The sequence below is a fragment of the Panthera uncia genome (genome assembly GCF_023721935.1).
Source record: "Panthera uncia isolate 11264 chromosome A1 unlocalized genomic scaffold, Puncia_PCG_1.0 HiC_scaffold_16, whole genome shotgun sequence".
Lineage (NCBI taxonomy): Eukaryota > Metazoa > Chordata > Mammalia > Carnivora > Felidae > Panthera > Panthera uncia.
Genome location: NW_026057576.1, coordinates 27,347,701 through 27,373,720, shown reverse-complemented (window position 1 = coordinate 27,373,720; position 26,020 = coordinate 27,347,701). Strand labels below are relative to the sequence as shown.

At 39.2% G+C, this 26,020-nt stretch overlaps 1 protein-coding gene across 2 annotated transcripts in view; it reads right to left on the bottom strand.

Annotated features, from left to right (window-relative positions):
• The window catches only part of VWA8 (von Willebrand factor A domain containing 8), a 358,377-nt gene extending 332,781 nt beyond the window's left edge, over window positions 1-25,596 (bottom strand). Inside the window, exons 1-2 of one of the 2 annotated variants that reach the window (XM_049647001.1) lie at window positions 25,288-25,596; window positions 6,299-6,376 (exon numbers count right to left, since the gene is read on the bottom strand). In XM_049647001.1, the coding sequence (XP_049502958.1) occupies window positions 6,299-6,376; window positions 25,288-25,450 (241 nt within the window). In that variant the 5' untranslated portion in view covers window positions 25,451-25,596. The remainder of the gene's footprint in view (window positions 1-6,298; window positions 6,377-25,287) is intronic. The other variant, XM_049647002.1, reaches the window with a different exon arrangement.
• Window positions 25,597-26,020: the final 424 nt, after the last annotated feature.

The window sequence follows — 26,020 nt, the reverse complement described above, 5'->3', positions numbered from 1 at the left end:
AGAATGAAAAAGAACATACCATACAAACAGCACAAGAAAGATGGTATGGTTCACATTATTATCAGACAAAATAAACTTTAAGAAAAACAGTGTTACCAGAAAAAGACAGCATTGCATAATAAAAAGGACCATTCACAAAGAAGACATAACAATTATAAATGTGTACATACCTATTATAGAGGTTCAAAATATACAAAATAAAAATGAGTAGGATAAAGGGGAAAACAGACAAATCTATAATCATAACAGACAGTTTAACACCACTTTATTGACTGAAGAGGTAGATAAAATCAATAAAAACATAAAGGACTTGAACAATATTGTCAACATTGACCAAATCTGTATTTATAGACTACAACAGCCAATATCAGCAGAACATTAATTCTTTTCAAAGTTTACATGAAATGCTCACTCAAAGAGGCCATATGCTGATCATAAGTCTCAATAATTTCAATTTCAAAGAACTGAGAATATTCTCTGATCATAATAGTATTAAATTAGAAATCAATAACTGTAAGGTAAAGAAAAACAAACCAAATACTGAAAATGAAGCAAACACACTTCTAAATAACTCTAACCAAAGAAAAAATTTGTGATTTTTTAGTAATATCTTGAGAGAAATAATAATGAAACCTTAACATATCAACTTTTATGAGGTAGAGCAAAAGCACTATTTCGATGGAAAATTATAGCTTTGGAGATCTAATTTAGGGGAAAAAAGGGGGGGAAAATCTGAACCTCTATGTTAAATAGTTGGACAAAGAATAGGAACCAAAGTAAATAAAAGTAAGGAAGTATTAAAGAGTGGAAATCAGTGAAATAACAAATGGACAAACAACAGAGAAAAATCAACAAAAAGCTATTTTTTTGAAAGTTAATATCACTGATAAACTCCTTAGGGTGATTAAAGAGAAAGAAGAAAAAAACCCTCATTTCCAATATTAGGAATAAAAAAGGGAATAGCAATGCAGATTCTACAGATATTTAAAGAATAATAAAGGCTACATTATGAAAAAATTGCCAATAAATTTTAAAACTGAGATGAAATGGACCTATCCCTTTCAAATAAAACAGAGCTCTAAAGTTCTTAGGAAAAAAAAACAACAACAGACTTATCTTCACAACCTTGAAGTAGACAAAGATTTCTAAGACATAATAAGCACTAGCCACAATAAAAGATAAACCGTATGTAACCAAAACTTCTGCCAACTAAATGATACCACTGAGAAAACGATTAGGCAAGGCAGAGACTGAAAACAAGTATTCATAATAGGTAAGCATGACAAATGACTTGTGTCTAGAGTATATAAATAACTGTTACAAATCAACAATAAGAAGGTGAACTCAGTTTCTTTCAATAGGCAAAATATTTTAAGATAGTTCATGAAAGATATGCAAATAACCATTAATTATAGGAAAATATCTTGAACACCATTACTCATCAGCGACATGCAAATTACAACCACAGTGAGAGGACATGCACTCCTGGAATAGCAGAGTAAGGACCTCTGAAAATCCACTCCTCCAAAAAACCAATGGCAACACTGCAAAAAACTGTCAAAATCAATTTTTTTTTCAGAACTCTAGAAATTAACAAGACTTCTAACAATCTGGCGATCATTTATCCAAGAAAAATAGGTGACCCTTAGTATGAACAGTAAGTTCTGTGGTATTTTAACTTGCCCTTTCCCCATCTCTCTCCCCAGCTCTCTGGAAACCTTGAAAAACAACTGCCTACAATGCTGGTGAAAACGAGCAGCCTGGCAACCACTGGAGGGGACAGAACAGGGTTGCAGCTTCCTAAGAGTCCCACCCCCAGAAAACTATCCCTACTTGACTTACTAACAGCTTGCCGAAAAGCTCCATTTTTTAGAATTTGACTTCATGTGACCCACTCGGAGCTCCCAGTGTGCAAATAACAACAAAAAATCAACAACTGTTTAACATCACAGTTGGAGGCACCAAAACTAGTTGGAGCTAACAAGAGGATGACCAAACAAACAAACAAAAAACTTAAAAGGAAAAACTGGGAGTAAGATGTCCAAGGCATACAGTGTACAACTAGGAATCTAGAAGGCCATGCACATGTCTGGGAAAGTTCTGAGAAGGGCCTAATCGCTCACCTTCAGCTGACACTGAAGATTTGCACAAGCAGGAAGACACAAGCAAACTTGTAAGCTGCCTGTGAAGCCCTGAAATCATGTCCAACATATACACAAGAGACCCTAGTCAAAGACTAAGAGAACTGATTTCTTTGAGGCATTTAAGAAATCTCTCTTCCATCACTGGCTGGCCATTAAGCTAACTGAGTAAAAACTTCAATGGCTACATATGGCAAAGAATATAGACTTCAGAAAAATAGTCTACAAAAGTCATTAAACAAACAGGAGCAAAACCAAAGCCTAGGGAAGGGGGCATCTGATTTCCAGAGTCATCCAATTGTACTAGTTAACAGCTCTACTTTTCAAAAGAAATATGATAAGAAACACAAAGAAACAGGAAAGCATAGCATATACCGAGGAAAAAAGCAGTCAAAAAAAAAAAATCTTTGAAGAAGCCAGATACGAATTTAGTAGACAAACACTTTAGCTATGATGAACATGTTCAAAGAACAAAAAGAAATCATGTCTAAAAATTTAAAGTATGACAATATCTCACTAAAAAATATCAATAAATACAAATTATAAAAAAATTCAAAGAGAAATTCTGAAGTTAAAAACTATAATAAGTGAAATGAAAAATAATCACCAAAGAGGCTCAACAACAGATGTAAGCAGGCAGAATAATCAGCAAACTTGAGTAAGTCAATTGAGATTATCCAGCCCAAGAAACAGAAAGAAAAAAGGATAAAGAAAAATTAACAGACCCTCAGAAAGCTATAGTACACCTTCGAGTATATTAACACACACATCATGTGAGTCCCAGAAAGACAGAGAGGAGGGAAGAAATAATAATGAAGAATGATTACAAAGAACTCCCCCAAATTAATGGAAAACATTACTATGCATATCCAAGAAGCTCAACAAACTCCAAATAGGGCAAACTCAAAGAGACCACACTTAAACACATCATAGTCAAACCATCAAAAGACAAAGATAAATGGACTGTATGAGAGCACAGAGAAGTGGCTCATTCTCAGAAGGGATTCTTGGTAAAATCAGTAACTGATTTCTCATCAGAAACTATGGAGGCCTGGGGCACCTGGATGGCTCAGTCAGTTCAGCATCCAACTTCAGCTTAGGCCATGATCTCACAGTTGGTGAGTTCGAGCCTTGCGTCAGGCTCTGTGCTGACAGCTCAGAGCCTGGAGCCTGCTTCAGATTCTGTGTCCCCCCCTCTCTCTCCGCCCCACCCCTGGTTGCGCTCTGTCTCTCTCTGTCTTTGAAAAATGAATAAACATAAAAAAAAATTTTTTTTAAGTAAATAAGAAAAGAAACTATGGAGGCCAGAGGCAGTAGGATGACATATTGAACGTGCTGGGGGGAAAAAAAAAACCTGTCAATCAAGAATTCATCAAACAACAAAGGTAAAATTAATAAATTTCCAGATAACCAAAACTGAGAGAATTTATCACTAGCAGCTCTACCCTACAAGCAATACTAAAGTGAGTCCCTCCTTCAAACTGAAATGAAACTACACTAGATGGTAACTCAAATGCACACAAAGAAACAAAGAATACTAGTAAATATGTAAATATAAAGACAGTATGAACATATTTTTATTCGTAATTCCTTTCTTCTCTTGACTTAAGAGACAAATTCATATAGTGATAATTATAAAATTGTGATGATAGATTTTAATGTACAAATATATATTTTGGGGGTGCCTGGGTGGCTCAGTCGGTTAAGCGTCCATCTTCAGCTCAGGTCATGATCTCGCAGTTTGTGAGTTCGAGCCCCATATGGGGCTCTGTAGTGAAAGCTCAGAGCCTGGAGCCTGCTTCAGATTCTGCGTCTCCCTCTTTCTCTGCCCCTCCCCCATTCTCTCTCTCTCTCTCTCTCTCTCTCTCTCTTTCTCTTTCTCTCTCTCTCAAAAATAAACATTAAAAAAAATTTTAAAGACCTATTTTGTATGATAACAGCAAAAAGGAAGTAGAAGGGAAAAGAGCTACATTAGAAAAAGTTTTTGCACACAACTGAAATTAAGTTACTAATAGGAACAAGTTTGTTTTAAGCTAAATTGGTAATTGTGATCCCTGGAGTGACCACTGAGAAAATAACTCAAAAAAAAAGGAAAAATGCAGTAAAATAAAAGTGAGGCAAAGAGGAGAGGACAGTCTGCAGAGCCATTCAGGAGGCAGAGTCATTGGAAACTTATGTCAGATGAAAGTGAGACATTCTCCCTCAAGGAGCACATAGTCTAGTGGAAGAATCTGAAAAGTGAACCAAAAAAAAAATAGCCGTTTTGTCCAATGACTGGAACATAAATAAGGAAGGGGAGTCATAAGAGATGAGGCTGAGACTAGATCATGAAAGGTAAGGAATGATCTTTGTTCCTAAAGTATTAGGATTCATTTAAGGAATTGTGAGAAAAGAAGTGGCATGATTTTGAGCAAAAAATTGCCTGTGAGGCATTAGGGAGACGCACATCAAAACAACAAGATACCACTTCCCGTAATAAAAACAGGTAATAATAAATGCTGGTGAAGATGTGGAGAAACTGGAACCCCCGGACACTGCAGGTGTGAACGTAAAATGGGGCAGCCTCTGTGGAGGGCAGTTTGATAATTCCTCAAAATGTTAAACAGAGGGCTACCATCTGACCTAGCAATTCCACTCCTAAATATATACCCAAGAAAACTGAAAACCCGTGTCTGTCAAAAAACTTATATGAATGTCCATAACAGTATTATTCATAGCAACCTAAAAATAGAGAAAAACCAAATGTCTGTCAACCAATGACTGGATAAACAAAATGTGGTATAGCCACACAATGGAATATTATTTACCCATAAAAGGAATCAGGTACTGATACAGGCCACAACGTGGATGAACCTTGAAAACATTGTAAGTGAAGAAAGCCAGACACAGGCCACATATTGTATGATCTCATTTATATGAAATGTTCAGAGTAGGCAAATCTATAGATACAGAAAATATAGTAGCGGTTGCTGAAGGATGGGGGGGTGTGGGGTGTATGAAGTTGTTGGAGAAGTAAACAAGGAGTTAATGGTACGAGGTTTCTCTTTGGTGTGATGAAAATGTTCAAAAGTTAAAGAGTGGCATGGTTGCACAACTCTGTGAATACATTAAAAACCACTGAGTTGTACATTTTAAGACGATAAGTTTTTAAAAAATGTAAATTTTATGGTATATTAATTGTATCTCAGTAAAGCTGTTACAAAACAAAAACCATGACTAGTTATTATTTCACACCTAGTATAACGAGTAAAATCAAAAAGATTAGAAATACTAATGTCGGCAAGGATACAGAACATCACCGTCGGTCAAAGGCTAAAACAGCACAAGTACCTTGGAGAACAGTTTGCTGTATCTCATGAAGCGAAACAGCCATCCACCCAATGACACATCAACCCAACTCCTCATTATTTATTCAAGAGAAGTGAAAAGTCATGACTACAGGACTTGTACTGGAATGTTCATAGAAGCTTATTTGCAACAATCTAAAAATGGAAACCTCCAAATGCCTATCAACAGAACAGATAAATTATGCTGTTATTTATATAACAGGACACTACTCAACAATTAAAAACTGATCAGTACAGGACCATGGATGGATTTAAAACCATTACCTTGATGGAAAGAAGCCAAATACACACACAGGAAAACTATACTATATGATTCTATTTACATAAAGCTCAAGAGCAGGCAAAACTAATCCATCATGGTAGGAAAAAAGACCATTGGCTTCCGGGGCAAATCAGAGGCGAAGGGGCACAAAAGAATATTCAGAGGTAATGCAAGTAATCTTGGTGGTTATACAAGTTTATAAAACTGCCAAAACTAACCAAAATGAATACTTAAGGTCTCTGCATTTTATTATATGTAAATTTGATCCCAATTGAAAAAAAAGAAAGAAAAGTATGTGAAAAATAAATGTTTTACTGAAATATTCAGGGGTGAAGTGATAGGATGTCTGTCTGGGATAAGTTTTAAATACTCCAGAACAAAGACTAGAAGAGTCAGTTAAAAGAAGACTGGCATACACTGATAAACGTTAAAATTGAATGATAAGTACATCACGTTTACACTCTTCTCTCCAGTTTTGGATATCTTTGAAAATTCCCATAATGAAAAGTTAAAAGGCATTCACTCATAAATAAATGAGTATTTCTTACTGTAATTCTGTGGCACAAGTTCTGGGCTCTTAGGAGTTTTCAACTTGTAGGATACATCTCCAATATTAACTGTATCACCTAAAAAGAGAAAAAGGAAACACACCTTTACAAGAGACAATAAAACAACACACTATGCCTTTCCCAACAATGACTGCCCTGAGGACTTTATAGAAATGCACATGCCTGCCTATGTTAGGCCCCATCGACACACCTATGTCAGCCACTATGCTCTAAAACTTGTATCCAAAGTATAAGTTATATAATGGAGAAGTGAAGCACTGGGGAAATTCAGATTTTAAATGCTACATTAGCAAAAAAAGGTGAGGTACTACAGAATTTATCAATTTATTATTTTCTCACTAATAGCAACACTAATAAAGTCAACAATACAGAAGAATGCATTTTAAGATCATCCAAAGCATCCAAAAGGTGGCATCTTTAATACAAATTACAAACTTATTACATCTTTATAGGTTCCTATTTTTACTATAAACATGTTCCCCAGCAACATAATCCAAAAATTCAATATTTCTAGGAAAGCCCCAGCCTATATGCCAAGAATTTCCACATGAAACCAGCACAAAACAGGCAAAAGTTCTCAGTAGATTCTACATGGTTCTAATTTTAAGTAGCATTAATTTGTGGCTGTGGCTGATCTTCTAAAGTGCAGGACTAAACCAAACAATCTCTGCTTTGCTCTCTCCAACAGCAAAATAGACATACTGATCCCATCTGCACCTGGTACTTCCTTTGTAAAGGGCTCAATGATACTTAGGAAAAGTAGCTGTGCAAAACACAAATTCAACATTGCCAGTTGTGAGCTAGTTAGGTGTCCCAGAGACTAAGGCCTTAAATCATCGTAATAACAAAAACTGCCAACATTTGTTGAATGATTACTATCTGCTAAATACTTTATACATTCCCAGAATAACCATATGAGACAGAGGCTTTACAAATGAGGAAATCGGCAACTCTGTAAAAAAAACTAAAAAAGATTTTATAGATGAAGAAATGTATTATAGCTACGTGAAAAGTTGAGAGAAAAGTAGAAACATCATGTAAAACTCAGGTGTACCTTCTCGTACAGAATATGTGTATATTTAGAGTGTAAATCAAAGGAATTTTCCTGTGAATTAGTCTAGACATCAGCTAATACTTACTGAATACTGGCTATTTGGCAAATATTGTTATAGACACATTATTTATGTTACTTCATTTAATCTTGGCTCTAAGCAACCTGTGATTCCTGGAGTTATTTCATATAACTGCTACAGCAGAAACCCCACCTCAAATTAGCATAGTAAAAAGGCATTGCAACCACAGTGAGGTACCACCTGACACTTGTCAGAATGGCTAAAATTAACAATTTAGGAAACAACAGATGTTGACGAGGATGCAGAAAAAGGGGAACACTTCTCCACTGTTGATGGCAATGCAAACTGGGGAAGACACTCTGGAAAACAGTATGGAGGTTCCTCAAAAAATTAAAAATGGAACTACCCTACGACCGAGCAATTGTACTACTAAGTATTTATCCAAGGGATACAGGTATGCTGTTTCGAAGGAGCACGTGCACCCCAATGTTTATAGCAGCACTATCAACAATTGCCAAAGTACGGAAAGAGCCCAAATGTCCATTGATGGATGAATGGATAAAGAAGATATGGTACATATATGGAGTATTACTCGGCAATCAAAAAGAATGAAATCTTGCCATTTGCAATTACATGGATGGAACTAGAGGGTATTATGCTAAGTGAAATTAGTCAGTCAGAGAAAGACAAACACCATATGATTTCACTCATATGTGGAAAGAAACAAAACAGAGGAACATAAGGGAAGGAAAAATAAAAACAGAGGGAGGCAAACCATAAAAGACTCTTAAATGCAGAGAACAAACTGAGGGCTGCTGGAGAGGAAGTGGGTGGGGGTGATGGGCATTAAGGAGGGCACTTGTTGGGATGAGCACTGGGTTATGAATCACTGGGTTCTACTCCTGAAACCAATACTACACGGTATGTTAACTAACTTGAATTTAAATAATTTTTTTTAAAGGCACTGGAGTTTGTTACAGCAGTTATAGGAAATAGCTCACAGGAGCCATGGGTTACTGAAGAGACCACGACTCAGTTACTAGTCTACAGCATGGTAGAGAAGGCAAAGGAGAAACAGAAGTCACACAAAGTCACATCTTAGGAAAAGCTGACTGAGACACTGTCCCTTGTACCACTAGATCCACACCTGGGACATCATGACCAGAGGACAACTTTTTCCCCCATTTCATTTTGGTAATTTTTAAACCTGTAGGAAAGCTGGAAAAACACTATCTTAAATTACAGAAATCATGATTCTTCATCTGTAATCTAGTCTTCAGATACATCTTCTAACAATAAGGACACCGCCACAGGTAAACTGTTCATACAGCCTCTGCGTAATTCCCTCATGACTCAAGAGTCCTGGGCAGGGCAGTTAACTGGCGGAGCCAAGGTTACTACCCACAGCCTGGCTGCAGGAGGCAGGCAGGAGGAAGAGCTGACCACTGTGATTTCTGGGGTAGAGTCGGAGCGCTGCCTCCTTTCAAGACTTACACCATAGGGGATTCTACCACTTTCTCCCTCTCCCCCAACTCCTAGCCCCATCACCTCCTCTCTTTCCTTCCTACCTCACCATGACCCCAAGTCTTCCTTGCTTGCTCTGCCTCTTCTCCTCAACTTCCTAACACTGTGTGCAGAGGCCCAGTTCTAGCCTCTTTTCTATTCCACCTACCACCTCTCCTTGACGAGCTCACCCAGTCTTACATCTTTCAATGCAACTAATATATTGCTGGCTCTCAAATTTGTATCGCTAACCCAGACCACCGAACTCCAAACATGGATACCAACAGACACTGAGATGCCTAACATATGTTAAACCTAACATATTCAAAATTGAGCTTCTGATCTTTACACCAAAATATGCTCTACTCACAGTATTCCCCAGTTCTGCAAATGGCAACTTACTCCTTCCAGGGGCTCAAACCAGAAATCTTGCAGCCATTCTTAACTTTTCTCTCACCTAACACATATCCTGCCTCAACCCTTGCACCCTGCAGTTTATTCTCAACAGAGCAGCCACAGTGATCATAATAAAATAGGAGTCAAGTAATGCAAGTCCTTGCTCAATCCTCATCTTTGCAATGGTCCAAAAGGCTATTTTGATCTCACTCCCCCATTTCCTCTTACCTCATCTCCTACAAGTGTCCTCCTGACTTATTCTACTCCAGCCACACTGGCCTCCTCCCTATTCTGTCAACATATCAGACTCATACTCATTTCAGGCTTTTGCACTGGATTTTCCTACTGACTGAAATGTTCTGCCCACACATATCCATTTAGCAATCAGGGCCCAACCATTTGTGAAGATGGGGCAAGGATAGTGCAGTATCCTGGGACTAGCAATAATAGGAAGCCATGGCCACCACTAGGCCTGAAAGGACCTAGTGCAAGTAGAAGGGGACAGTGCCTGCAGAGAAAGTATATTTAGAAAGCTTCCTAAGTGAACTGTGACCCTTTGTGGAGGAATACAGCAAACCTATGGTGGTGACCTGGCAAGGAGGAGGCTGGGGAATAAACAGGAAACAAAACTTGACAGAACTAAAAGTAGAACTAGATAAATCCATAATCATACTTGGATATTTTAATATATCTCAGCACTTCATGAAGAGCAAGAAAAAAATAGAAGGATATAGAAATAAGAATATTTCTTCCTCAGCCTTCGGCTAAAACCAACTGGAAAACAGGATAGAGAAGATCTGAAAACACGATTAACCATTCAACATAAATGACTTTTACAGAACTCTGCACCCAACAAGGGCAGAATACATATTTTTTGCAAATACACATGAGACATTCACCAAACTAGATCTTAGGCTGGACCGCAAAGCAAATCTTAATAAATGTCAAAGGGATGAAATCATACAAAATATGTTTTCTGATCAGAATGTAATTACCTAGAAATCAATAACTAAAAGATAACTGGAAAATCTCTCAACATTCGGAAATCAAACCAAAGGCTTCTAAAAAAACCCAAAGAAGCAATCACAATGAAAATTGGACTTGTGAAGAAATAAGGATAGCGATCTAGTCATGCCTGCTGTAGGCAAAGAAGAAAATGACATTCATAGGCAGTAGGTATTTGACCTTCCTGCCTCAAAGCTGATGTTCTTGGCCACCTTCTGTTACCATGCTATACTTTTCCTGAGTCATCTAATCCCTGCTAATGGCCCAACTCTGACCTCTGTACACTAAAGTCTTAAACGTCCCCTTTGGCTCAGATCTCTCTCCTGAGATCCGTATCTATCAGCAGGCTACTGGACATGCTTAGATATTCTAGAGATAATTCAACTTTAACATGAGAAAATCAGAACTTTTTACTTTCTGTGTGTGTTGTCCAATTATGTCCGACCAGCTCTACCTCTTCTATTCCTATCTCAGTGATCGATGCTTTATTCCCTGGCCTGAAAGTTCTTCCACAACTCTCTCACACCATTTCCCTTCAGACCCCTACTCCTCAAATCTCTTCATCTCCCCGTTGAACTTTCCCTAACTTTTCCTTTTGCATGATCTCCACCTCCATCAAGAATTGATCCTCTCATTCCTGTCTTTCTGCTAGCACAGTATCTGGCTCATGCTTCTGTAATAGCATTTCTCACACTGTATTACAAGTATTGATTATTGTTCCTCTGCAATAATTCTCTTTAGGTTAGGATACACACTTCCTAAGGGTCCAGAGCACGGCAGTCTTAAGGAGATCAGTTTCTAGATCCGTTCTTCCCGAATGCTGACCTGACAGAACTGGCCCTGCAGGTCCTTCGTTCCCAGAGGCTCTTTCAGAAGCCCTCCCCCTTACATTTCTACAGTGGATGGTGCACTGCTCCAGTGGACTAAACAAATGAGGCATTTTCAATTATGGTCTAGGAGAAGCTTCCTTTAAAGATTATTCAAGTCAACATAAACTGCCTCAGAATAGTTTCTCCATGTCTTCCATATTCCTACTAAAAGTGAAGAGTAGCTTTAGAAATGCCTGAAGTATTTTTGGCCTGTGTCAGATACAGTATATTGCAGAGTAGGGAAGCGGGAGTTAATACTGTCAAATAATCCAAGATGGGAGAGCTCAGAGTGCAAACCTGGCTTTTTACGTACTTAAAGGCAAGCTGCTTTTTAGCTCTCCTCAATTCTTACCTTGAGAACACATACTATTCCTACACACACACAAGAAGGCACTTCTGAACACCTGAAGCAGCACACATAATTGACGCTGCTCAGTTTTAATGGCACTGAAGTAACTGTCAGTACTACCAAGATTTTCACAATATGGTGGATAAAAACCACAGAAAAAACTTTTAAATGTCTGTTTCAGATCAGATATGTGTCTTTCAAAAGCCTGCTAAAAATTTCTTCTCGAATGTCATCATGAACCATTCATTCCAATTACAGTCATTCCTCATCTTATAAAATGGCTATTTTCTAACTCTTACGGTGAAAAGGACATACTACCTTCTGAACCAGTTAGTTCTCATTTCACTAAATACAGTGTCAAAGCTGGATCATGAGGTTTAAACAAACTGATGCATTTATTTCTGATTTTTATACATGATTTTAATTGTTCTCTAAGACGGATCAACAAAGTTTATTACACATTTAATAAAACAATATCATGTCTTCTATCAGAGACCTCACTACATAAATAACTTCCTTTAACTATTACATTACTTATAAATTATACTAAAAAATAAAACTGCAAAGCATACATTATGAAATCGATGACTTAAATATGTGACCACTAGATTTTACTGCATTTAGTAATCTAGCCTATAAAATGTGGCCTGCAATTTCTCATTCAGTGGTTTTTATAACATTCCTTATTATACATACTAACACATTCATTCAAATTGAAAGGAAAAATGTTTTTTTCTGTCAGAAAGCCTAATTAAGCTGATTGAATTGATAATACAGGCTACCTTTTTTAATTATGAAAACTAAAATTTGATTAAAAAGTACTTAGGCACGCGCTCTCTCTCTCTCAAAAATAATTAAACACTAACAAAAAAATTTTTTTAAGAATTTATGTTTCAACTGGCTGCTATTTGTAAACTCACTTTATACTTCTCTCTCAAAACAACTTAGAGATCCATAAGTGGCTCAGCACTGAGGTAAAATGATCAAAATGCCCGAAGAGCATGAGATAAAAATGACCTGAGGGAAGATGGCCGCGTAGAAGGCCTCTGAGCTCACCGTGTCCTGCTGATCACTTAGATTCCACCCACACCTGCCTAAATAACCCAGAAAACAGCCAGAAGACTAGCAGAACGGATTCTCTGGAGCCAAGCGCAGACGAGAGGCCCACGGAAGAGGGTAGGAAGGGCGGAGAGGCGGTGCGCGTTCCACGGACTGGCGGGAGGGAGCCGGGGCAGAGAGGCAGCCCGCCGGCCAGGCAGAGGCCCCGAGTCTGGCTGGCAAAAGCGAGGGGCCGGACGGAGTGTGTTTGGACAGCAAGCGGGACTTACCATCTGGAAGGTTATAAGCTAACAGCTCTGCTCAGAGAGCGGGAGAGCTGGGGGACAACAGGAGGGAGAGTTGTTGAGCCCCGGAAGACAGAGCGCAGCTCGGCGGGGAACAAAGGCGCTCACCAGCGCCATCTCCCTCGCCCATCCCCCAGCCAAAATCCCAAATGAAACCAGTTCCCGCCATGGAACTTGCTTGCCACGGAACTTGCTTGCACCGCGCAAACACCCAACGCTGTGCTTCTGCGGATCCATCCCTTCGGCAGGTCTGACTCCCTCCTGGTGCCGCAGGGCCCCTCCCAAAGTGGCTCTCCGAAGGAAAAGTGAGCTGAGCCTGCCCCTCCCACCCCTGTGCACCTTGCCGATCCACCCCAGCTAATACACCAGATCCCCAGCCTGATCCCACAAGCCTGGCAGTGTGCAAGTAGCCCAGATGGGCCACACCACCCCACAGTGAATCCCGCCCCAAGGAGAGGGGAAGAGAAGACACACACCAGTCTGACTGTGGCCCCAGCAGTGGGCTGGGGGCAGACATCAGGTCTCACTGCGGCCCCGCCCACCAACGCAAGTTATTCAAGACAGCACAGGGGAAGTGCCCTGCAGTTCCACACCACTCCAGGGACTATCCAAAATGACTAAACGGACGAATTCCCCTCAAAAAAACCTCCAGGAAATAACAAGAGCTAACAAACTGATCAAAAACGATTTAAACAATATAACAGAAAGTGAATTTAGAATAATAGTCATAAAATTAATCGCTGGGCTTGAAAACACTATAAAGGACAGCAGAGAATCTCTTGCTACAGAAATCAAGGCACTCAGGAACAGCCAGGAAGAGCTAAAAAATGCTATTAACGAGCTGCAAAATAAAATGGAGATGACCACAGCTCGGATTATAGAGGCAGAAGAGAGAATAGGTGAACTAGAAAATAAAATTATGGAAAAAGAAGAAGCTGAGAAAAAGATTAAAAAATCCAGGACTATAAGGGGAAAATTAGAGAACTAAGTGATGTACTAAAGAGAAATAATCTACGCATAATTGGTATTCCAGAGGAGGAAGAGAGAGGGAAAGGTGCTGAAGGTGTACTTGAAGAAATCATAGCTGAGAACTTCCCTGATCTGGGGAAGGAAAAAGGCACTGATATCCAAGAGGCACAGAGAACTTCCTTCAGATGTAACTTGAATCGATCTTCTGCACAACATATCATAGTGAAACTGGCAAAATACAAGGATAAAGAGAAAATTCTGAAAGCAGCTAGGGATAAACATGCTCTAACATACAAAGGGACACTGATAAGACTAGTGACGGATCTCTCTACTGAAACTTGACAGGCCAGAAAGAAATGGCAGGAAATCTTCAATGTGATAAACAGAAAAAATATGCAGCCAAGAATCCTCTATCCAGCAAATCTGTCATTTAGAATAGAAGGAGAGATAAAGGTCTTCCCAAACAAACAAAAACTGAAGGAATTCATCACCACTAAACCAGCCCTACAAGAGATCCTAAGGGGGATCCTGTGAGGCAAAGTACCAGAGACATCGCTACAAGCATGAAACCTATGGACATCACAATGACTCTAAACCCATATCTTTCTATAATAACACTGAATGTAGATGGACTAAATGCACCAACCAAAAGACATAGGGTATCAGAATGGATAAAAAAACAAGACCCATCTATTTGCTGTCTACAAGAGACTCATTTTAGACCTGAGGACACTTTCAGATTGAAAGTGAGGGGATGGAGAACTATTTATCATGCTACTGGAAGTCAAAAGAAAGCTGGAGCAGCCATACTTAGACAAACTAGACTTTAAATTAAAGGCTGTAACAAGAGATGAAGAAGGGAATTATATAATCATTACAGGGTCTATCCATCAAGAAGAACTAACAATTATAAATGTCTATGCGCCAAATACGGGAGCCCCCAAATATATAAAACAATTACAAACATAAGCAACCTTATTGACAAGAATGTGGTAATTGCAGAGGACTTTAATACCCCACTTACAACAATGGATAGATCATCTAGACACATGATCAATAAAGAAACAAAGGCCCTGAATGATACATTGGATCAGATGGACTTGACAGATATATTTAGAACTCTGCATCCCAAAGCAACAGAACATACTTTCTTCTCGAGTGCACAGGGAACATTCTCCAAGGTAGATCACATACTGGGTCACAAAACAGCCCTTCATAAGTTCACAAGAATTGAGATCATACCATGCATACTTTCGGACCACAATGCTATGAAGCTTGAAATCAACCACAGGAAAAAGTCTGGAAAACCTCCAAAAGCATGGAGGTCAAAGAACACCCTACTAAAGAATGAATGGGTCAACCAGGCAATTAGAGAAGAAATTTAAAATATATGGAAACAAACGAAAATGAAAATACAACAATCCAAATGCTTTGGGATGCAGCGAAGGCAGTCCTGAGAGGAAAATACATTGCAATCCAGGCCTATCTCAAGAAACAAGAAAAATCCCAAATACAAAATCTAACAGCACACCTAAAGGAAATACAAGCAGAGCAGCAAAGACACCCCAAACCCAGTAGAAGAAGAGAAATAATAAAGATCAGAGCAGAAATAAACAATATTGAATCTAAAAAAACTGTACAGCAGATCAATGAAACCAAGAGTTGGTTTTTTGAAAAAATAAACAAAATTGATAAACCTCTAGCGAGGCTTCTCAAAAAGAAAAGGGAGATGACCCAAATAGATAAAATCATGAATGAAAATGGAATTATTACAACCAATCCCTCAGAGATACAAGCAATTATCAGGGAATACTATGAAAAATTATATGCCAACAAACTGGACAACCTGGAAAAAATGGACAAATTCCTAAACACCCCCACACTTCCAAAACTCAAACTGGAGGAAATAGAAAGCTTGAACAGACCCATAACCAGCAAAGAAATTGAATCAGCTATCAAAAATCTCCCAACAAGTAAGAGTCCAGGACCAGATGGCTTCCCTGGGGAATTCTACCGGACATTTAAAAAAAAAATTTTTTTAAACGTTTATTTATTTTTGAGACAGAGAGAGACAGAGCATGAACGGGGGAGGGTCAGAGAGAGAGAGGGAGACACAGAATCAGAAACAGGCTCCAGGCTCCGAGCTGTCAGCACAGAGCCTGATGCGGGGCTTGAACTCACGAACCACGAGATCATGACCTGAGCCAAAGTCGGACGCTTAACCGACCAAGCCACCCAGGCGCCCCTCTACCAGACATTTAAAGCAGAGATAATACCTATCCTTCTCAAGCTATTCCAAAAAATAGAAAGGGAAGGAAAACTTCCAGACTCATTCTATGAAGCCAGTATTACTTTGATTCCTAAACCAGACAGAGACCCAGAAACCCAGTAAAAAAAAAAAAAAAAAAACTACAGGCCAATATCCCTGATGAATATGGATGCAAAAATTCTCAATAAGATACTAGCAAATTGAATTCAACAGCTTATAAAAAGAATTATTCACCATGATCAAGTGGGATTCATTCCTGGGATGCAGGGCTGGTTCAACATTCGCAAATCAATCAACGTGATACATCACATTAATAAAAGAAAAGATAAGAACCATATGATCCTGTCAATCGATGCAGAAAAGGCATTTGACAAAATTCAGCATCCTTTCTTAATAAAAACCCTCAAGAAAGTCGGGATGGAAGGAACATAAACATCATAAAAGCCATTTATGAAAAGCCCACAGCTAACATCATCCTCAATGGGGAAAAACTGAGCGCTTTCCCCCTGAGATCAGGAACACGACAGGATGTCCGCTCTCACCGCTGTTGTTTAACATAGTGTTGGAAGTTCTAGCATCAGCAATCAGACAAGAAAAGGAAATCAAAGGCATCAAAATTGGCAAAAATGAAGTCAAGCTTTCACTTTTTGCAGATGACATGATATTATACATGGAAAATCCGATAGACTCCACCAAAAGTCTGCTAGAACTGATACATGAATTCAGCAAAGTTGCAGGATACAAAATCAATGTACAGAAAGCAGTTGCATTCTTATACACTAATAATGAAGCAACAGAAAGACAAATAAAGAAACTGATCCCATTCACAATTGCACCAAGAAGCATAAAATATGTACGAATAAATCTAACCAAAGATGTACAAGATCTGTATGCTGAAAACTATAGAAAGCTTATGAAGGAAATTGAAGAAGATATAAAGAAATGGAAAACATTCCATGCTCATGGGTTGGAAGAATAAATATTGTTTAAATGTCAATACTACCCAAAGCTATCTACACATTCAATGCAATCCCAATCAAAATTGCACCAGCATTCTTCTCAAAGCTAGAACAAGCAATCCTAAAATTCATATGGAACCACAAAAGGCCCCGAATAGCCAAAGTAATTTTGAAGACCAAAGCAGGAGGCATCACAATCCCAGACTTTAGCCTCTACTACAAAGCTGTCATCATCAAGACAGCATGGTATTGGCACAAAAACAGACACATAGACCAATGGAAAAGAATAGAAACCCCAGAACTAGACCCACAAAAGTATGGCCAACTAATCTTTGACAAAGCAGGAAAGAATATCCAATGGAAAAAAGACAGTCTCTTTAACAAATGGTGCTGGGAGAACTGGACAGCAACATGCAGAAGAATGAAATGAGACCACTTTCTTACACCATTCACAAAAATAAACTCAAAATGGATAAAGGACCTGAATGTGAGACAGGAAACCATCAAAACCCTAGAGGAGAAAGCAGGAAAAGACCTCTCTGACCTCAGCCACAGCAATTTCTTACTTGACACATCCCCAAAGGCAAGGGAATTAAAAGCAAAAATGAACTATTGGGACCTCATGAAGATAAAAAGCTTCTGCACTGCAAATGAAACAATCAACAAAACTAAAAGGCAACCAACGGAATGGGAAAAGATATTTGCAAATGACATATCGGACAAAGAGCTAGTATCCAAAATCTATAAAGAGCTCACCAAACTCCACACCCGAAAAACAAATAACCCAGTGAAGAAATGGGCAGAAAACATGAAAAGACACTTCTCTAAAGAAGACATCCGGATGGCCAACAGGCACATGAAAAGATGCTCAACGTCGCTCCTCATCAGGGAAATACAAATCAAAACCACACTCAGATATCACCTCACACAGTCAGAGTGGCCAAAATGAACAAATCAGGAGACTATAGATGCTGGAGAGGATGTGGAGAAACGGGAACCCTCTTGCACTGTTGGTGGGAATGCAAACTGGTGCAGCCGCTCTGGAAAACAGTGTGGAGGTTCCTCAAAAAATTAAAAATAGACCTACCCTATGACCCAGCAGTAGCGCTGCTAGGAATTTACCCAAGGGATGCAGGAGTGCTGATGCATAGGGGTACTTGTACCCCAATGTTTATAGCAGCACTCTCAACAATAGCCAAATTATGCAAAGAGCCTAAATGTCCATCAACTGATGAATAGATAAAGAAATTGTGGTTTATATACACAATGGAGTACTACGTGGCAGTGAGAAAGAATGAAATATGGCCTTTTGTAGCATGTGGATGGAACTGCAGAGTGTGATGCTAAGTGAAATAAGCCATACAGAGAAAGACAGATACCATATGTTTTCACTCTTTTGTGGATCTTGAGAAACTTAACAGAAACCCATGGGGGAGGGGAAGGAAAAAAAAAAAAAGGTTAGAGTGGGAGAGAGCCAAAGCATAAGAGACTCTTCAAAACTGAGAACAAACTGAGGGTTGATGGGGGGGTGGGAGGGAGGGGAGGGTGGGTGACGGGTATTGAGGAGGGCACCTTTTGGGATGAGCACTGGGTGTTGTATGGAAACCAATTTGACAATAAATTTCATATATTAAAAAAAAAAGTATTTAAACATGATAAAAGCATTTTCTCAAATACTATACTGGCAAAGGTATGCTGAATGAAGGGTTCATTTTATCACCTCTTTTCTGAGTACATTAAACAAGCAGCCTCTACATGAGGAAAAAACCATAACCTTTTGATAAATTTTGGTAAAGCCTTTTTGGTGAATCTTCCAGAAACTGAGGCAGAGTGATGGTACTGGCTGGTTAGGTCAGTGACTCTACCTGCCAGTCAAGTGGTTTCCAATTATTGGCTATGAATAAAACTGAAAAGGCTATAATCAAGTTGTCAGTTGATAGGCCACTAAAAATAACATTTTTGATAATTAATCAACATATTACTTTTGGCTCATATATAAAAAGTCTGTAAAGAACTGAGTGATATTTCTATATCAAAATTATATACATTGCAGCAAAATTAGTACTCAATTAGGAGCTATTAATTACATTAATATTTAACTGGGGAAAAGCACCACTCATGCTGTTAACAGGTATATTTCCGCAAAATTTTACATTTTTTTAAGAAATTTGAAACATATTGATGTTCTTTTGAACAATTATGCTTTAATAATTGTAGTGATAGGTATGTTTTAACACTTAAACATTTTTGTGCAGAGAAATCTAAAGACAAAACATTTTAAGAGTAAAAATATTAAGATAAAATTATGATGAGTAGTGGTAATTGAAATATAAATTCAAGGAGATAAAAAAAAAGTAACATGAGCTTCCTGATAGTTAAACATGAGCTTTTTAATCTATTTTTCAAAACAGAGATAGTGGCTAACCTATTACTAGGATATTCTAATTTCACTTAAAAGATACACTTTCAAGACTGTTAAAAATTTTTATTTTAAAGGTCAATATTTACAACACACTGGAAACACTGTACTCTGCAATTATTTATTCTTTTCAGGAAAATTTCTAGATATCAACTTCAAAATATACAAAGGGATACATATTTTCAAAATCCTTTTAGGAGGTAAGTGTGAAAATTTTTGAAGACCACTGTTCAGTCTGTAAAAGTGCAGCCTTTTGTGGGCAGGGCCTATGTTTTAATCACCTTTGTACTCATAGAGCCAAAAATAATATCTTAAACCAACTGGGTATTCAAGAAATGTTTGGTAAATGAATATGTGAATGAATACAGCTTTTAATTAAATACTGTTTTCTTAATTAAGTGTTGTTTTAAGCCCTAGTTCACTGATTTTCTGCACTGAGAACAGCCTATCTTTCAAAAAGCTCAGAAATCAAGTCATTTGTAAAGACTTGATTTAAATGAAGTAGTGTAAGTATGTTCTAAAGGGAAGTGAAAATACTTATATAACACAATAGGTAATACAACTTAGAAGAAACTAAGGTATACCTTTCTTCAAATACACTATTTTGGTTCAATACAATCATTTTTTTAGACACTGTAGTTAATGATATAAGATACTCATAATGGAAACTACTAGAATAACTAGAATGGGTTAACAAGTACAGATTGTTATAGAATATACTGCTTAACACTTAATTACATTTATTACAAATAATGCAAAAAAGCAACCACATGTAACTCAGATTACTTAAATCCCTGTATACAGCAAAGAAACTCTCACACAAATACTACCACCAATAAACTGATATATATTTTATTCAGGCATGGAAAGTATCGATTTGAAAATTAAAAGCCCTGAAAAGAATCTGAAAGATAAAACCTTCCAAATGAAATTAACTTTAAGGTTCATTTAAAGTAATAAGGTTTGATTTTATCACTTGCAATCATCCTACTTTAAAGGAATTTCCCAAAGGTTTATAGGAAAATAATCTCTATATTCAAATAATAATTAATAGTGTATTTTATTTTTTTAATATTTATTTATTTTGAGAGAGAAAGTGTGTGAGCAGAGGAGGGACAGAGACAGAGAGACACAGAATCGGAAGCAGGCTCCAGTCTCAGAGCTTGACATGAGACCTGAACTCAAACCGCGAGATCATGACCTGAGCCAAAGTCAGACGCTAAGCCACCCAGGCGCCCCAATAGTGTATTCTAAATAACACTTATTCTTGTAAAACCCCTTTGGATATTACACACTTGAGTTTTAGTAGACAGCTGTTTTGTTTTATCTACTCAATATTCTTTCCCTTTTGACAACAGAATCCCTCTGTCCAGTGGAGAACCCACCCCATCTTGTTTGGGTAGAGTTTATACCATTAATCCCAACCTTTACCCCTGCACCAAAACCTCCAGAAGTGAATATCCTGCACAAACTTGTCAGAATATTCCACTCTCTGGCCACAGTGATTGTTTTAGAGATGGACACATGATCCAGGCTTGGCCAGTAAGAGTTCTCGCAAGAATTTTTGTCAGAGCTCAAGGAAAAGATGTTCTCTCTTTCTCTTTTTTTAAATTTTTTCTTAATGTTCATTTTTGAGAGAGAGGTGGACAGACAGAGTGTGAGCCAGGGAGAGGCAGAGAGAGAGGGAGACAGAATCCGAAGCAGGCTCCAGGCTCTGAGCTGTCAGCACAGAGCCCAATGTGGGGCTTGAACCCACAAACAGTGAGATCATGACCTGAGCCAAAGTTGCTTAACCAACTGAGCCATCCAGGCATCCCCCTCTTTTTCTAACAGTGTGAAGTGTAAGGACCATCAAAATCTGGGGCTGTCAGTAAGGCTATCATTGCTACCACTTGAAGAAATCCCAACAGCTGTTGAAACCAATACAGCAAAAATCAAATCCAACAAATGGAGAGTAGAAAGGAGGCCTGGGGTGGGGGGGGGGGGGCGGCACGGGGAAGGGCAGAGAGGGTCCAAGCCCTAAAGATCTTTGAACATCCTACATCTAGCCTGAAACCATGAGATCTCCCACCTATGTGAACCCATCACCATGTTTTTCTATGCACATTTTCCCCTGGGGGAAGGGAATCACTCTTGGTTAAAAACCACTGGTTTAGTGTCACCACTTTTTTTAATACAAAACTTAGACCCAAGAGAAAACCAAATATATCAGCAATTTCCAGATTAGTCTGCATGTTCCTAACACAGGTCTTCCCAATGATTTATTAAGTTACAATTGTTTTGGGATTTTACTGCTAAATGCTTTAATATAGAAGGGCCACAATGTCCTCAGGGTCAAAATAGCCTACTGCAAGTTTAAAGTAGTTAATAATTTTCCCAAAGTTCAATACCTAGTAAATACAGAGCTAAGACCTGAACCATCATAGTGTAGTTTTTCCCTTTACACTCTATTCTTCATGAAGCAGGAGTTCTCTACTTCCCCTCCCCAAAGTCATTACTTCTATTGTAGCTCTGGAATAAAATCACAAAAAAATGCATTATGGGTGGATGTCTATTGCACTTTTTATATATTTAAAAACAGACAACCTGTGGCACCCGGCTGGCTCAGGTCAGTAGAGCATCCAACTCCTAATCTCAGGGTCATGAGTTTGAGCCCCACATTGGGTGTAGAGATTTCTTTTAAAAAAATAGAAATAAAAGTAGGCAACCTGAATGTCCAACAATGAAAAACTGGTAAAACAAATTATATGAATAAATATATGACTTTAGTATCTACTTAAAATGAACATGTGTAGCAATATTTACCACTTTGTTAATATGTTACAATAATGGTTAAGTGAGAATTATAAAAAATACATGATCCTATTTTTAAAAAAGAAATGTGCAGTTGTACAAATAAATATTATATGTATTTCACAAAATCTGATAATAGTAACACCATAAAGTTGACAATGATGACTTTGAATGGGAGATTATATCTCAGGGGATTTGTCTGCACTTTACTTTTCAACAATGAACACAATTTCTTATACAAAAAGTATTTTTAAAGATTCCTTGATCAAATTTATTAATATACAAAAGTCATAAAAGATAAAACAGAGTCCCTTTAATAACAATGGTGTTAAATGACAGCACTAAACATGTCATGGTGGATTACACAGAGTTATGCTTCCAGGTTTATCATTTCAGCCTGCTCCATGGTATATCTAAACAGTTTACTGTCAGAGTCCCACTGAGCCAATTTACTTGCCTCCATCTGTGAAACCCTGCAATAATCTTTACTGAAAATTCTTTGCAGTAGCTAACCTCCTTGTAAGCCTCTTTGTTCCTAAAACTAAGAGACAACACTACCAATTGAAGCATAAAGAGATACAAAGAATTTACAAATTATCGATACTTAAAACTATCCAATAGCAAAGGACAAAAGGTAATGGGTTTGGGGATTTGTTTTTTTGTTTTTTTTTTTTTTAACATAAATGACTCTCTCTTCTTTACCAGGCTTTATAAAGCTCCTATCTTGAAAGCCAACAAGGCAATTCCAGCCTCTCCTAGAAGGAGATAGTTAAAACTCTGATAGTTTTAAACCTACAGTACCTGGTTTCCTTCTCTGTATGAATTTTAGTATTATAAGTCACTGAGTGCTTGTATCGTGTCAACACGATACAAAGTGTTGACAGGTACCAAAGGAATATAAAGATAAATAAGACATACATACAGTCCAGGAAAGATAAGAACAGTATAGAACATGAATCTACTGCTTATGTACCCCAGTGCTCTTTTTCCAATCTACAAGGAAGCAAGGTCAATTACATGCAGAGATGAGTTACTGGTCACATGTGTATATGCAGCTGGGAGCATCTTTCCAATCTAAATTGTAATTCATTACATCACAGTGCTATTTGTGGCTTTTATTTTGTCTATGTATGACCTCTGGTTCAAAATGAGACACTCCAACCTTTATGACCAACATTATGTCCCGGGGTAGCCAAGAGCTTGCCTCCGATTTACCTGGCTCTCAGCTGTTCTTAATAGAGTCCAGATCTCTCATAAGTTTCCAAATGAATTTACTCAGTCTTCACACCTGCAACATTGGGCATCTTTGCAACAGCAAGGCAAGTAAGTTTAGCACAATTTACTCCTTGTGGTCTGATTCTGCCAGTCAATGACTAAGTCTAAAGTTAATATGTTGTCTATAATGTGTTCATGAGTCTCACATTTTAAGCAAAGCCTGTACTTTGATTTGTTGGACATAATGTTGAGGACAGTTTTAATGTTTTTATAATCACCACGTATTATTCATGTACAAAGACCAATTTTTTTAAAGGTCATACGACTTAACTTTTTCCCGTATGCCTAGCCAGCTAGCTGATAGTTTTAAACCTAAAGTAACTGGTTTCATTTCATCTAAAGCCAAGGAAACAGAACAATTCTCCCATAGCTAAAAATATATATACTAAGAATAATAAGCTAACTTTTATTGAATGTTAACATGTGCCAGGAATTATATGAACTAATTAAATCCTCATAATAATCCTATCAAATATACTCTTTTTATCCTCATTTGAGTTAAGAAAACTGGGACACAAAATTAAGCAACCCACCCTCAGGTCTCCATATCCAGATGGTGCAGAAATGGACTCCAACCCATACTGTTTAACTCCAAAGCCCAAGTTACAGATTATGCTGCACTTCCACCCTTGTCCTCCCTGCTTTCTAGGACAAAGAAGCAACAAACAAACAAAAAACTCTTAATATCACAATAGTCACAATAACTGGTAAAGGAGCAAAATTTGAAATGACAACTCCACACAAAACAAAAAAAAAATTTTTGTTCAGTAAATGAATGAATGGATGGAATATACGGGACCTAAACCTGGCAAGGAAAATTATTGGGGCCAGTCTTTGCAAGAACAATGAAACCTACAACTTCCAAGTAAAAACCTCTGGTATTCTAAGCAGCAATGACACTGACAAAATCTTGCCTAGAATCACTTTGCCGTTTAAGAACAGCCAACAACATACATCCCTTCCCCTTAACCAGCACAAATGCTCTAACTCCAGCATGTAACAAAAAAAGATTCTGAAAACCAGCTCTAGTATAACCAAAAGGGAAAAAAAAAAAAAAAAAAAAAAAAAGAAGCCTGAGTTAAGAAATCAGACACGTGATTCTAAAGCAGTCACTAGCTGTGTGATCTGCAAGCCAGTTTTCCCTTCTGGGTCTAAATTATCTCATTGGTACAGTCAGGAGTTTCAAAATTAAGTTGTGATTTTCAGCTCTAATAAGATGTGAACACTTTGGGAAAGGAAAACTCCTGGAAAATTCAGAAAGGCTTGCGTATACATTTAAAACACTGTTAACGATGGGATCCTTGGCGAGAACGTACACTTCTAAGCCGCCACTAGCCCTGGTTGGAACATGACACAGACTGGCTTCTAGGCCCTTGACACTCTGAGAGCAAGGTCAATCCCAGGTTTCAACAATTTCTGAGGGCTCCTGCATTAAACCCCAGCGTGTACTGCAGTCCAAATCAGCATCCCAGGGATAAAAGCAGCGGGGGGCGGGGGGAGGCGAATGCACTATTCCAGGTCATCATAAGCCTTAGCCCAGATCCCTCGGACTACAGAATGAGGCCCAGAGAGTGCAAGCGCCTTGCCTCGCGTACACAGCATTAGCCGCGAGATGTAAACTAGAATGTCTATGTCTTGGCTTCCCGCGCGGCGCTCCTTCCCAAGCGAAGCAGGAGGGAGTGGGGTGCAGAGGACCGCAGGGGCCCCGCACAGACCCCAGGGGCGGCGGGGACGTCCCGGGGTTACCTGTGTCGGCCCCCGCCCCGGCATGCAGCAGTCTGACCTCCGACCCGCACCCGTCTCCTCCGGGCCTGCCCCGCACCACCTGCCGCAGGAGCAGCCGCATGCGCCGCGCGGCCGGGCCGCCGTGGCCGCCGGGCGCCCCGAGGAGCAGGAGCCGGGACTGCATGGGGCCGGACGTGTTGCCGGGGCAGGGGAGCGGGTCCCGCGCGAGCCGCGTCCGGGACGGGCAGCGTGAGGCGGCGCGGCGAGCGGGACAGGAAGCGGCTCCGCGCTGCGTCCGCCGGAAACTCCTTCCCCCGGCGCGACCGGCTCAGCAGTCTCGGGCCGGCCGGACCCCGAGCGGACTGAGGGAGCCCGAGAAGCGCGAGCCCGGGAAGCCCGCACCCGCCGCCGAGGGACGACCCGGAGCAGGTGCGGCTGAGCGCTGAGTCCTGCAGGCCGCCCGGGTGCCTCTGCGGCGGAGCTGGGGGGACTTGGCTCTGGTGCGGGCCTCGCCCGCACCTGCGTCGGTTCACCTGGCTTCACCAGGCCGGCTTCCAGTCGTTCCCCTGTAGTCCTGTAAACTCGGAGTTCAGGAAATGCCCCCGGGTACTAGGACTGTTTAATGGTGTGGCTCTTCAGATGCTTTTACCAAGTCTTCCCTTCCTTTCTTGGTTAATGGCCCAGTCTTACTATATTGCCCTTTTCCTGTAGGCTGCTTCAAATCCTTTTCAGAAATTGAGTCCGTACCCTGGAG